The 15,000-nt window shown below is 43.9% G+C and overlaps 1 protein-coding gene across 2 annotated transcripts in view; it reads right to left on the bottom strand.

Annotated features, from left to right (window-relative positions):
- Positions 1–10,919: 10,919 nt before the first annotated feature.
- Lmo4 (LIM domain only 4) overlaps positions 10,920–15,000 on the bottom strand; it is a 16,748-nt gene continuing 12,667 nt past the window's right edge. The window contains 1 exon segment of one of the 2 annotated variants that reach the window (NM_001009708.1): positions 10,920–11,695. In NM_001009708.1, coding sequence (NP_001009708.1) covers positions 11,687–11,695 — 9 coding nt within the window. In that variant the 3' untranslated portion in view covers positions 10,920–11,686. 2 annotated transcript variants of the gene reach the window in all.

The following is a 15,000-nucleotide window of genomic DNA, read 5'->3' on the forward strand; positions in this document are numbered from 1 at the left end:
TTCTAGCAATTCTCCTGTCTCCCTCTCTCATTTCCCACTTCTCCATATCACACATTTGAACACTACCATATACCACTTCTATATGAGCTCCAAACTCAGTTCGTCAGGTGTGCTCAGCGACCATTCTGCCTGCTGGGCCATCTCCCCAGGCCCTGGAATCTGTTCTTTTGCTACAGTCTCCCTCTTGAGTTGGAGTAAGACTCAAAGGCCCGTTAAACACCATGATCTTCATCTTGTTTCCATACAAGATGGGAAAACTCAAAAGAGATTGCATTTATTCAATACTACACAGAGTAAAGTGGGTCAACTGAAATTAAAATACACTGTGGCCAAAGGTTTGCCTCACAGAAAATGAAGGAAAAAAGAGCTCCAGACATAGTGAAGTTCCTTTGACAAACTGGGAGGACTCACAACTGGGGACAATTTTAGAAAATGTAAAAAAGATTATGCTATTCAATCCAGAGCTTGGGTAGTATTATTTTAACAGTGCTAATGAGGTTTGCTAATCTCTAAATTGTGATGTAAGAAGAAGGAAGAGGAGGAGGGGGAAGAAGAAGGAGAAGAGAGGAGAAGGTAAAAAAAAGGAGAAGAAAGAGGAGGGAGAAGAGGGAAAAGGAGAAGAAAGAGAAGCAGAAAGGAGGAGAAAAAGGAAGAAGAGGAAGAGGAAGAGGAAGGGGAAGGGGAGGAAGAGGAGGAGGAAAAGGAGGAGGAAGAGGAGATAGAGGAGGAGGAAGAGGAGGAGGAAGAGGAGGAGGAAGAGGAGGTAGAGGAAGAGGAGGGGAAGAGGATGAGGAGAGGATGAGGAGGAAGAGGAGGGGAAAGAGGAGGGGGAGGAAGAAGAAGAGGAAGAGGAGGAAGAGGAGGAAGAGGAGGAAGAGGAAGAGGAAGAGGAAGAAGAGGAAGAGGAAGAAGAAACAACCAAAATTGATGACAAAGCACCAAATAGTCGGACATTTTCTCCAGCTTTTTCCACATAAAAGCAGCAGAGACTCATGGGAGTTAAACTTCACCATCATCATGATGCCACTCTGGTTCACACATGGACCCTTGGAGTAAGGCAAAGCCATCAGTGAAACCCTGAGCTCAGTCACTGTTAACTATTTGATTATCAGATCACTCCTTCCCCCAGTAGCCATGCAAAATACGTTTGATCCTTTTACAGAAAAGGACTAAGAATTCACAACTGTTTGTCCTTTGTAAAGTGAAATAGTTTCATCAGTGTCTCTTCCTGGCCACCAAGCATTGCCGGTATCCAGAATCTGCATGGTTCTCAGTGCACAGCACCAAAGCAGTTACTTCAGGGTAGATGAATGTCTGTCAAGCAGATGTCGTGCTTAAGCTCTGATCTCAACGTGCTTTTCTGCAGGACATGGTGGTAACCTTGATAAAGCTCTGGCCTCAGAGTTGCCTCTGCCCACACATTAACTGTGTGACCTTGGCCTACTTGCCTAACCTCGCTAAGGTTAGCTGTGGCTAATCCCTCTACTTGCAGCGTTCCCCACCGCTAATGTGGGGATGGTAAGATCTTCAAAGCTGCCTGCTGGAATAACACACACAAGTGATGCCTGGTCCACAGTTCAATCCTTTCCTGAGCTACCTTCTATCAACCATTTGGTCTGAGTTTATTAAATTACATCTGCCTTTACCTTGAATGTAAAAAATTAAAAAATTAATAAATCATGTGAGCGTTACCCATTATGTTGAATCAAACATCACCTGTCGACACTTGACACATTCACACATTGGACCAGACATGCAAACAATACAGTTAAGCCACTTTCAAAGTGGACAGGGAGCCTTATAACTACATCTTAAATCAGAGAATGTATCGTCGAGCGTCCATATTCAGAATCCAAAGCGTGCCATCATCAGACTAGAAAGCCCTGTTTCCCTTAATGAGTTACATGTAATACACTGGCAAATACAGCTGTTATTGGTAAATTCCTATTTAACAGATGGGCAAAATAAGGCACTGAGATTAAATGATTAGCCCATGGCTAATATTTGATTAGAAAGACCAATTTAATCAGAGTTGCCATTTGACTTCCCTTCAGGACGAGAATTGGATTCCAAGTGCTTCCTGACTTGGGTCGGGCCTGTTGCACAAGCAGTTCAATATGTGCTTTATTACAAGATGGAGGGGACCCTTTCTCCAGAGGAAGCAGAGCATCCCCCACGCCACATACACCATGAATTTTTGCAACACGTCACACAGTGCGTATGGCCTCTTCTCTGGCAGGAAAGATGGAAAGAAGACAGAGTCTAGTGTAACAATATACAAATGCTCACACTAGCAAAGGGAACCCAAAGGGAAAAGTCCTGAATTAGTCTTAGGTGGGGCCTGCTCACATACCCTGGGAGACAGAGGGTTCTGTAATCTTTATGAGTAGGAGGTCATCAAGGTGCCTCTTCTGAGGAGGTAGGAGGGGCGCAGGACAGCGAGTAGGTTTTGAGAGTTTCCCGATTCTTACCAGGCTCAATCAACCAACTGCCTGACCCCATTCTGTTCTGAAATATGACGTCACAAACGTGTCCGGAGCTGGATAAAATGCTCGGTACTAAGTTCATTAACTTGTCTTCTGCATGTGAAACAAGGGGATTCCAGAGACAGCGTCCTTCAGACTTGATATTGGAAATCAGACTCCACACCAGAAAAAAAAAAAAGGAAAGAAGGAAGGAAGGAAAAGAGGAAGAAAGGGAAGGAGGAAGGAAGGAAGGAAGGAAGGAAGGAAGGAAGAAAAGAGGGGGGAAGGAGGGAGGGAGGGAGAAGTGAAGGATGGGGGAGAGAGAGGGAGAGAGAAAGAGAGAGAGAGAGAGAGAGGAAGAGAAAGAAGAGGCCACATTTGGGATGTATTATATGAGAGATGAATGAGAGAGATTTCTCCTTAACTTTATAAGAGAATATATTCTAAAGTCCTTAAGTATCTAACTCTGCACTCCGCTGCCCCCAAGAAAGCCAATGAGCACGGCTTAGTATGAAGCTCTGCTACAGAAGGTGTCTTCCTGAAAGGCTTCTGTTGTTGTGAGGACCACAACGCACGGCAGCTTGGGAATAGAGCGGTTCGCCTCAGATTACAGTCAGTCCATCATGAAAGGGAGAGAAAGCAGGAACAACATGGTTTATTGGCTGGCCACTCATGGCTTGTTCGGGCTGCCGATACCATCCAGAACCTCCTACTCGGGGTGGCACTGCCCACAGTGGGCCGGCCCTCCCCCATCAGTTACTAATCAGGAAAATCCTCACAGATCTGCCTACAGGCAATCTGACGGGTATTTTCTCTGTTGAGAGTCCTGCTTTCTGAATAACTCTAGCTTGTGTCAAATTAAAAACAAAACAAGCACACAAACAGAACAGACCAGGAAAGAAGGTACTGACAGAAAAAACGAGGCCATGCTACAGAGAATAGTATCAGTAGTCTGTTATGAGCAGGGAAGAGGTGTTGTCTTTCTAACAGCTGCAAACTCTGCCTACGACACCGGACTTCCTGCTTAATGACTATAACTCATAAAGAAATATGTTGCAGACATACACAGCAGGGCGGCAGAGGTGGCTTAGTTAATAAGAGCACCTGCTGCTCTCGCAGGGGACCCTGGATCAGTTCCCAGCACCCACATGATGTCTCACGACGGCCTGTAACTTCAGTTCAAGCAGAGTCCGATGCTCTCTTCTGACCTCTGCAAGACCCACATAGTACTTAATACAAGTGTGCGGGCACTCACAATGCACACTAAATAAAGGCAACGTGATAACCAGTGTGTACTGCCTTGCTATTTCCACATTCCACATTCCAAGTATAGCCACTTATTCGTGCTTTCTAGAACTTTCCAACTTAAGGGGAGGGGGGTGTATATAGCCATCTGTATCTAGGGAGAAGGGTAATTTAATCTCCAGGGTGAAATAAATATATATTGGCTACCTTTCATCTCATAGTATATATAATAGAATAAAAGATTAAATAGATAACTTGAAAGGGGTCATTGAGTTGTAAAACTGTAGTCCCCCCAAAAAATAAAGAAAAATTATGGGTGTTGGGGGGGTTTGGGCTATAGCAACAAACCTGTCATTATATATATATATATATGTGTGTGTGTGTGTGTGTGTGTACTGACATACATATATAAAACACACACACACATACATACATATATATGTATGTATATAAAAAATCTTATATACCCTAATATATATTATATATCTGAAAGTAAAAGAAATCTTTTTTGGCCTACCACAACATAAAAGAATGTTTTATTAAAACAGGCCGCCTTTCTCCTTAACTATTCTACTCTTTGTAATGAAAGCAACTAGGATCTAATGGTGTGTTACAGGAATTTATTTACAAATCTTGATATCTTTTTGGACTCTAGCAATTAATGGGAGACTAGGAAGAACAGCCAACAAATTTTTTAAAAATCAGCTTAGAATTCTGTTTGGATGTAATTAAAAGTGTAATCTGTTCCATTTGAATACTTCGGTGCTCCTCTATCTTAAAACAACAAACACAAATATTGTTTTTTTTCATCATATGTATGCTTTTCACATATGCTAAGACAAGTAAAATTTTCCCATAAAATTGTCTGTGTGTATATGCCTTTTATATAAATATACAAAGACTTTTAAATGTATTACTTATTTACTCAGAGACAGAATTTCAAGTAGCTGAAATTGGTCTTGCTCTCCTGATCCTCCTCTTTCCAACTCCAGAGTGCTAGGACTACAGGTGTCTGCCGTCACTTCCGGCTCGCAATGGCTTTGTATTGGTCTGGACATTTGGTCCCCAGGTGGTGGCACTGTTTGGGAAGGTTATGGAACCTTTAGGGGTGGGGCTTTGTTGGCAGACACAGGTCACCGGAGTTGGTTTTTCAGAGTTTTAGCTTCACTGTTTCCTGTTCTCTTGCTCTCTGCTTCCGGTGTGTGGATGAAAATGTTGTCTGCTGGTTTCTGCTTTTGCCACTGGGCTATGCCAGCCCCACTGTGACGGGCAGGAGCAATAGGCTAAAATGAATCCTTTCTTCTTTAAGTTGCTTTGGTCACAGTAACTAAAACAGAGGGTTAAAGCTTTCACCACGCATCCATGAAGACCTGAGTTGGCATCCCCGGCACTCAACGTTAACCACGGAGGGCGGTGACGCCCACTTGTAATCTCTCAGCTCCGGGAGACAAAGAGGAGAGGATCCCTGGGGCTTGCTGTCCATCTACTCTAGTCAAAGACTCATTGAAAACACTGTCTCAAAAATACGGGGAAGGCCATGTGTGGTGGCGCACACCTTTAATCCTTTAAGCGTTTAGGAGGCAGAGACAGGTGGGTCTCTCTGGGTTTGAGAACAATCTGCTATGCGTAGCGGATGCGATGCCAGCCAGGGCTACACAGTGTTGAGAACCTGTCTCAAATAACTAAATAATAAGGCGGAGAAGCTATTAAGACACCAAGTGGTGACTTTTGCCCTCTACATCCACACCGGGTGAGAACGGGTACACGTGAGCTCATGTGTGTGCGTGTACACCCACACACGAGAGCCCTTTGAGCTCACCTGAAGATTTTTAAAACATCTTCTATTAGTTTCCATGGAATATATTTATCTGTCTTGCTGTCTAAACCAATGCGATTCCTAAAGTCTTGTTCTTTTTTCTCAGCAACAATTTGTGGCCAGAGTCATTATGAATTTATACTTAATCATTCATGATAAGGTGGTTGAGATTTCTTAATAGTCAAAAAAAGATATTTCTCTTAGAGAATAGCTAAAATATTCAGGCAATCTAAGCCAGTTAACATTTCAAGTTGGCGAAAGATAAGACATGGTATTTTAATGCTTTAGGGGAAAAGAAACTAGTTATGGGCCACAGGATGAAGTGTGTTCCGGTTAGAAACTGACAACCTATGCCCAGAGGTCAGACAGAAAACGGGACACCAGCATGCTGGAGACAGGGGGTGGACAGAGTACATGCATCCATCCCATACCTAACTTTTACATATTTTTAAACAATGTGTGTGTGTGTGTGTGCAGTGTTTGTGTGCACATGTGTGTGTGCAGTGTGTGTGTGCAGTGTGTATGTGTGCAGTGTGTGTGTGCAGTGTGTGTGTACAGTGTGTGTGCAGTGTGTGTGCAGTGTGTGTGCAGTGTGTGTGCAGTGTGTGTGCAGTGTGTACACATGTGTGTGCAGTGTGTGTGCAGTGCAGTGTGTGTGCAGTGTGTGTGTGCAGTGTGTACACATGTGTGTGTGGTGTGTATGTGCAGTATGTGTGTGCAGTGTGTGTGTGTAGTGTGTGTGTGTGTGTGTGTCTATATAACATGTGGTATGTCTGAGTGCTTGTGTGTCTGTATATGCATATACCATGTGCATTGGGTTTCCAGCAGAGGCCAGAAGACAGAAGGGGAGCTGGAGTTGCAAATGATTGTGGGCTTCCCAGTGTGGGTTTGGGGAACAGAACACAGGTTCTCGGAAAGAGCAGGAAGTGCTCTTAATCACTGAACCATCTCTCCAGCACCTGATCCCGCGCTTACATAAAGTGTGATATTCTGTTCATTGTGGGCTTTTTTAATATTAATTTCACATCTAAGAAGTATTGTAATAAACATTGGTTACTGAGGACGTTTTACTCACTCTGACCTCTCAGCCTTCCAATGAGCACTCCCTGACTTTGCATGCTTACTTAGTGACCTCTTGGAACCTCAAATCGCTCATCTATAAAACTGATCCAAGGCAGGCGTGGTGCATGGTGTCACACACCTGTCACCCCACTATGTCAAAGGCTAAGTAAGGCAGGAGAATCCCTAGGCATTTGGGGCCAGCCTGGGCTAAAGAGCAAAAAACCTTGTGTTACCCAGCCTACAAAACAACCAAGCCTACCGGTCGCAGAAAACTGAGAGTGAACATGAAGACTCCCGTTAAGGCTGGTGAGAGTGCAGACACACTTGTTTACTGTAAATGTTACAACGCACTTGCAGCGTTCAGTGCAAGAGAGAATTCTTAGAGAAGGTATTACGGTGACACATGCAAGGTTTATGACAACCGTTAGTTTAACGAGAGAAACTGAATCAGAAGCCTTAAAGGAATGTTCAAACTTTGACACACCCATCCCCAGCGAAGTTCTAAAGGAAAGGGCAAACAACTGCGGCGATCAATTTCCCTCTCCAGTTTCCATAATTAATCTTCATGTGGAAATTCAGTTTGTCCTGAGATTTTTTTGCTTTACGGTTTCTAAAACAGACAATTCACTCAAAATGAAGAATTAATTTAGGAAGAACATCTTTAGTGTTTTCTCAAAGAGAAAAAAAAAAAGAGATAGCTCAAACAATACGGGGGGAATTATGTAAGGGAACGGTTTTTCGGAAAGTTGAAGCCATAAACTTTTTGTTCCAGGTAGGGAGATCTTTCTGGGCTGAAGGAAGGTGAGACCCCTGCTTGGATTAGCTAAAGATTGTCCTTAACCTGGTTTAAAGTAAGGACTAACTGCACCTTAAAACACAACTTCTGAAATATGCCCTCTCTTGAGGCTCTTATGGCAATGTCTCGAATCTTCCCTGAAACCCTTCTGCCCTTGGCAAGCCCCAACTTTATAGATGGGCAAGGAAAACTGGACCCTCTGCTTCTCCCCAGCAAGTCAGGATAGGGTGTGCAGCTGTTGCCGCTAAGATGGCCATTAGTCTCTGAGGAGAGGTTGGGAAAGTGGGAACTTTGTTGGTCTGTCCACTCTGACAGAGCCATTAAACAACTTTCCAGGGTCATTCAAAGAACTTATAACAGAATCCATTGGTTTTCATCCTATGCCTTATTACTGTGATTTAGGAGAGCGAATGGCCCTGTTTACACAGCTGTAACATGTCAGGACCTGTAGCACATTATTAGCTTGAGACCTCTGAGTTGCAGTCCGTTCTCAGCAGAATCAATCCGGACTTGGAACCATTCCCTCTAGGATGCACACGCACATCTACACATCTCTCCGCACAAGCATGCCCTGTGCAACTGGAAGTCGCAGTCACTTGAAGTGAGTTACAAATTCACCTTCCAAAAATCGGCCTCCCGACTTGTTGCTCTCTGCATGCGCCCAATGGGAGCAGAAGGCTGCGAGTGTGGGATAACTAGATGGCCTGCGTTGGTGGCGAAGGTGTTGTACTTCCCTGCTTGTCACATCCCAGCCTCTGCAAGCGGGAGCCGCTGGCTGTTAAGCCTTCAGAGCACTGCCAATCTAAAATGGCTGCTTGGTAATACTTTAATTGCAGTTTCGTGGAAGCAAATTGCTTTTTAACTGCAGTAAGCATTCTTGTGACTTGGCTGGACTGACAATAGGAGAGCCTCAGTAACAAAACCGAGATGAACATTAACTTGTAAACGATCTGTGTTTGCAAGAGCCTCCCAAGGAGAGGCTAGGCAGCGAGAAACTAGGCTGGGATCAACACCCCCACCTCCAGGAAAGTCTCTTTGGGCAACCATTTCTTAATTCAGGACAATTATTTAAAGTATAGGGAGAGTCTTCACTCTGCCCTTGATAGATAGCTCTTGGATTCGCTGTTTGTTCCATAATTTATTGACCCTAAGAAATATTTTATGTAACCAGAACTGTGCATTAGAATCTTACTATATTGACATTTAAAAGCATTTAATTTAAGAGCTTCATTTTAGATGATTGGTTGTTTCAAATATCAGTGTGAATAAGGGCAACAGAAAGAATTTAAATATAGTTAATATTTAGAGGCTGGCGATTTCACTGTCTTCATTTCCACGTGAGTCTCCTCGCTTTGCGGTTTATAAGATTCAACAGTCCCCGTTAAACTCTTCCTAATAAATCAGGAAGAGCTGGAAACAGTTTCTTATGGGGAATGATTTGGCTTGGAATGTCTTGGGGCTCCCAGGTACTGCAGGATGTGTAAGTCTGGGAGACGGATAGGTTTAAAAAAAAAAAAACAAAAACAGAAAAAATAAAACCCAACATTAAACCCTTTAGAGGACAATCTTCTCACAAAATTGTTTCATTAGCAAGAGTGACAATTTGCATGATTGAGACATTTACTTGTATCATAAACATAATTTTTATCAGGAGTTTAGCAGTGCTCTTATAAGGACTGGGGCCCGTCTTGCTATGTGACTCGGTTCACAGGAAGTCCTTTCAGACGAGCACACACCCACATCACAAACTCGATGAATGAAAGGCAGGTAAGCAGTTTTGATTTTTTCTTTTTTTCCCCCTCCAAAGGAACATTCATTGGGGTTGGGGGAGGAGCCACCCACAATGGCTGCTCATATCAGAATAAGCCTGAGTGTTTTTAGTGGCTGTCTATCCGCATCGAGCATCCCCATTAAAGCTGGGTTTTATTGTTTGAAATGCCTCTGGTTTCAAGAAAGTGTTTTACCTAAAGCAAGACTACTACTTAAATATGTTCTATTGTATATTCAGAGCTCCATTAGTCCTTCTCCAGTTTAGCACATCAAAGAGAAGGCCTCATCTCTTGCATGTGGATTATACTAACATGAGTGACATTTGTAATCTTATAGGTCTGCGACTTAAGAGATGCTTTTAGAAGCTCGTTAGGAAATACACCACACTGCTGGAGGAGCCAGCCATATAATAGTTCATTTAAAAGGCGGCGATGACCTTTGACCTCCCCATCACTGAATGCCATACTGTATTACTGAAAGTTATTAGCCGCGTCCTTTGAATTTCTACACTACATTCGACATGAGTGCTTTGGCTAAAAAAAAGAACGTAGATGCCTGCACTTCTCTGAATAACAGCAAATGCCTCCCCCTCACCCCCTTCCCTGCAACAGACCAAGTTCTTTCAGAAAGTATCTTATCGGGGGCGGAAAGGGGGTAGTGGTTAGAATCAGAACAAGTTTAGAGAAAGTCTCCAGGGGCCCATCTCAGATGTTGTGTGTACACGTACTTCTTTATCTTGTGTTATTCTCCTTGTATTTTCTTTGCATAAAGCGCAGGCGAGATGATTCCCTTTAACAATCTGCCTCTACATCCTCCTAGAGGTCCGCAGTTTCAACAACTAACTCTTCCTCCTGGCTTGGGATCTTTAGAAGCCGGAAGTTAGCAGAGCACTCTCAGTCGACATCCGTTTCTGTTCTCAGACGGGGTCTTCCTGGGGGGGGGGGGGGCGGCTTTGCTCAAACAAAATAAAACAAAACGCCATTTTTAGAAAGCAGCAGTGCAGCCTAAATGCTCTCGGAGTCGGCAGCCTGTGAGGGAAGAGCTGAGGGTCACCCTCACGTGACCAGCCAGGGCGCCACCCTGCCATCCAGGCCCATTTGGCTCCTACTGGGTCCAGTAGGAACAGGGCAACTACTGAAGCATGAAGCCCCACACCTTTCATAGGAACCTCTGTGGCCACTGCTGGCACTGTGGTGCAGAGTCTAAGATTAGCAACTCGGAGACAGCAACCACCTCAAGACTGAAGGAGACCTGAATCCTCCTCTGGTAACCACAAGGAAACAGACAGGTCAGTGAAAAAGATCCAAAGGAACGAGGTACAAGAATCCCAGCTCACCAGGCAGGGACTGCCCATCCAAGGCCACCAAGGTCAGTGTGAACTTTGGAGCCCTAAACTAAAGGGGGACTTTAGATCCACACAAGATGCTCTAGAAACGCTCTGGCCTTCAAAGGCTACACACAGCTGATGTGAGGTCGTGCTGTGGTTTTCAAGGCGCCTGTGACCAAAACCCAAGGCTTTCTCACTGAACCATCCAACAGGTACTCACGGATATACACCAAAGACCTGGATGCAAAGTGTTGCTGACACCTATCCTTCGCTTACGACGGCCTGATAATCTGACGGTTATACTTTATTAACCTGGAGCTAAATACAGGTATGTATAAAGCCCATTCCTCTTACCCCAATTTAAACATTTGACATAGACAACAAGAAGACCATGACTCCTTCCAAATTACACAAGAGAAGCAGCGTTTAAACCCAAACTGTTGGATATTTTTTCTTTTAAGTTTTTATTATTTAAATACACCATACTAGAGCAAATGTCTCTGAAAATATCACAAATAAAAGATTTTTTTTTCTTCATTCAGCAAATTAGAAGTAGGGGGGGATTTCTACATAGTAGCGGCTGTGAGCCTCATTTTTTTTTCTTCTTTTCTTTTTTTTTAACCTTTGTCATGGGCGGAGCAACATCAGGACAAGAACACTCACATGCATACATACATTGTATTTTACAGAGATACAATAAAAGTGTCTGTGATAGAACTATCACAAAAGCCACGTCTCTTTCCTTTTTAACTCATGTTCAGGTTTGATTGAAACACATCTCATTACAACACTTAAATATACAAAGAGCAAACAGAATGTAGTTAAGAGTAAAACAGGGCTCACACTCCGGCCGGTGCCCTGCTAATTGTTAATGAGGGTAGAAAGCAGATTCGTGATGCCTCTTCTAATTAGCTTCATTAGTCATTGCCCTCCCCCCCAAGCACCCTCCCCCCTAGATGTCCTTTGGTGGATCTTTTTTCATTCTCGCTACCGTCTCCCATTAGCCCGGGTTCATGGAGTCCTTAATGTTCATATTCAGTCATTTTAATACACCAATAAATGCAGGAAGGGCACTCAAGACTAAAGGGGGCGCGGTGTGGCACGGCGCTGGCTACGAAGATGACTGGTCTACAGCAGACGCACGGGATCCACCTGTGATGAACAATTCTGAGATGAAGGCACGCATTCTGCAACACTCTGACCTCTCAGCAGACCTGCAAGACATAAAAATGGGCATCTTAGCTAACATGCTAAACTCTCCAGGCATTCAACCCAAACACGACAGCTTCTGTCCTCTCTGTGCTCGCTAATCTTCTCTTATTAGATTACTTTCCAACTGTGACTCGATGGGAGCTCCCCGAGCGCCTCACTCAGAAGCAGAACATGTGTTACTAGCTGGGGAAATGAGATGGGATAGGGACTCTGGAAGGTTCTGGGGTAGACCTTCTAAACCATCCTTAAACTCCAGTAAAGCAGGTTTCTCTCCAAAAAGAAGGTCTCACCTCCTAGGGAGATCTTGGCATTTTAAAAAGTAAATAAATAAAATAAAAAAAAAATCACAGGCTATTCAGAGTAAGGTCCCGTATGTAAGAAGTTTTGGATTCCATGGGCCCAGTTATATCACCTGTGAGCAATGACTCAGATCGCCTTCACCTCAGTTTCCTCCCCTTCAAAGTAGGGGCAGCAAAACCGTTACTCGGTGTGAATGAGATACTCTGCTGTCTTCACCCGGCAACTCTTCACCCGCGTTGGCTCCTTCCTCTAGGGCATATGTGTGACAATTTCTATATGCACATATGTAATAATTGTTTTCACACAACTTTGTCACGTGACGTCACATGCACGTTACAGGCATAGAAATCCTGTATTTCTACGTGATGTGCTGATGACCCGAGATGGACTGAAGTGCACGGTCCAGCGTGAGAGGACCTAGCTCTAACACGTGAAGGAACAAAAGGACAGCTGCCAGACATAAGCCGCTCACAATTGCCAACGTGGAGTCATGTCTATCAGGGTCTGGGGAGGTTTCTCTAAGTGACACACATGAACACCTCAGGAAGTTCTCTGTTGTTAGCCTTCCCCTAACTTACCAAAGGCCCGAGTCTACAAACTCCACTTCCAAGCTAATTAAAGTGGTAGAGGCTCAATTCCCCAGAGTGGAAGCTCAGTGTGAGAAAGGTAATTTGTCTGTCCAGAACGAAGACACACCAGCAGCCAGCGAGCATATTTAATAAATGAGCATCAAATGTCCTCTACGATGGACGCATACAACACCAATTATGTAACCACGGGGAGCCTCGAAGTGACACACGACTTAGAAAGCATTGCTAAGTCTTCCTCCCACTAAAGCACAAACGATTCTAGAAGGTTCCCTTACACCTTTGAATGGTGGAGGAAAATAATTCCAGAGCGGGCAGGAATCTGCAGAGGGGAAAAAACTGAGTCCTGATTTCCGATTTTCCTAATATTTTAGAAAACACCATGGTTTGGGGACTACCTAAGCCTCCTCCGAGTGACAGAAGCCATGAGACTGTGTAGGTCCCTCAGAGGCCACTGGATCTGGACTTCAGTCCATATGAGATTTCAGTTGAAAAACCTTAAATGTATTTTCCTCGGAACACACAAGAGCCAAGCTGCACGCAGGAACTGGACGCCGCATTCCTGATACCATCAACCGATTTCAGGAGAGCAAAAGTTTAAAAACAGGACGATGGGGGGCTGAACCTTCCCATCAATGAGCTGTCTTTAAAGGGTCATGAAAATAATCAACTCATCATTTGCCAGACGGAAGACGGCTACGCACAGTTACTCTGGATCATGTACCAAAGTATAATTGGTTCTGCGAATGGAAAGAAGACGACCAAAATAAATATCCAGTTTTTCTCAACACGCCCCCCCCCAACTCAGAGAAGGAGAAAAAAGAAAATACTGAAACGGAGCCATTTGTCACCCCTCCTCATCTCATCTCCCATAGAAAAGAAATGCCACGGGGTTTCGGGGGAAAATCGTTTTAAAGCGTTTTCCAAAAAAGCAGTTTATGATCCGCTAGGAAGTGTGCTTTCATTAACTCTTCCCTCTTGCTCTCTCATTGATATCTCTCTGGACCACACTCAGCTTACCCAGAACCTTTATTTACAAAACTACCTCGTGAATTGACTGTGCTCATGGTGAGCAGGGCACCAGGGATAAAAATGTGAGACGTTCATGCCAACAGGGAAATGTGCTTAATTAACACCACCCCCAAAACACAGCGCCTCACCAGGGCCCGGCAGGGCCATTTCCTTAAGTTTTATTTCCTTGTGCCTTTTATGTGCAATTAATTTCTGAAGGCCACCTGTCTCCCTCTGTTTCAGGAGGAAGGGACCTTAACATTAAGAAAATAGACACTAGCAGACTCTTTTTCATTGCCTAAACCATATTTTGGGTTCCAGTATGAATATCCTACAACTCCTGAAAGGGATGGGGAGCAGAGACCTCCAATGAGAGGTGTAACACAGGCAAACCCATAAACGTAAAGACAAAAACAAAAAACGACCATCTTCCCCTCCTGACACACCTACCTGTTCACAGACATATTATACTCGACAAGGAGCCAGAGAGTCCTGCTCGCCTTTCTAAAGTGTCCCCCACACTTTAGTTCCAGCACGGTCACTGCCTGTGTCCAGTTTTCACAATCTAATACCCCTTCCATCTCCTCCCCCCTTCTGTTCTCCCAGTGCTGGAATGAACTGTAACTCAGAGTGTGTGTGTGTGTGTGTCTCTGTGTGCATGCGTGTGTGTGTGTGTGTGTGTGTGTGTGTGTGTGTGTGTGTGTGCGTGTGGTATGTCTGTCTCTGTGTGTGTGTGGGGGTCTAAGTCAGGGAAGAACATAAAATCAGCAACACAGCAAGTTAACACACTTTGGGAACGTGTTAAGCTTTTACATTAATCAGGGGGAGTGGGATTCACCATCTTATGTGAAGCCCTTCTGTCATTAGAGATGGCCTTGCCTCTCGTTCAAAATGTGTATCTCCAAATATTTATGCTACCCATTCACTGCTCTCCCAACTCTGACCTCTAGATTCACTTCATTAAAATCCAAATTATAAAAACCCGTAAGTCCTTCCAGGTGCTGGCAGTCCTTAAAGAAGCCACCCCACGTCTCATGAGGTAACTGGCTAATTTGCAAGAAAAAAAAAGCCAACACTCTGATTCTTAAATGGTTAGTCTGTATTCCTTCCCTCTTAGTAAATGAAACAAAACTGCACAATCTCATGTAATTAACACTTAACCAAATAAAGGAAACATTTTATATTACCTCATAAACCTATGCTAGGAGGAAGAGCCAATATGAACATTCTAATACAGCAGTATGATTTTACAACAGTTAAAATTTTCTGCCCATGTGTCCTTTTCCCCCTCAGCAAGAAGAAAATGCATTACAGAAGACAAAAAAAAAAAAAAAAAAAGGCCTAATACTTAATACTTTCCTGCTAGACTTCAGAAGCTTGCTAAATCTGCAGATAAATGTTTTTGGTTC

Source organism: Rattus norvegicus, chromosome 2 (genome assembly GCF_021556685.1).
Source record: "Rattus norvegicus strain SHRSP/BbbUtx chromosome 2, alternate assembly SHRSP_T2T, whole genome shotgun sequence".
NCBI classification, from domain to species: domain Eukaryota; kingdom Metazoa; phylum Chordata; class Mammalia; order Rodentia; family Muridae; genus Rattus; species Rattus norvegicus.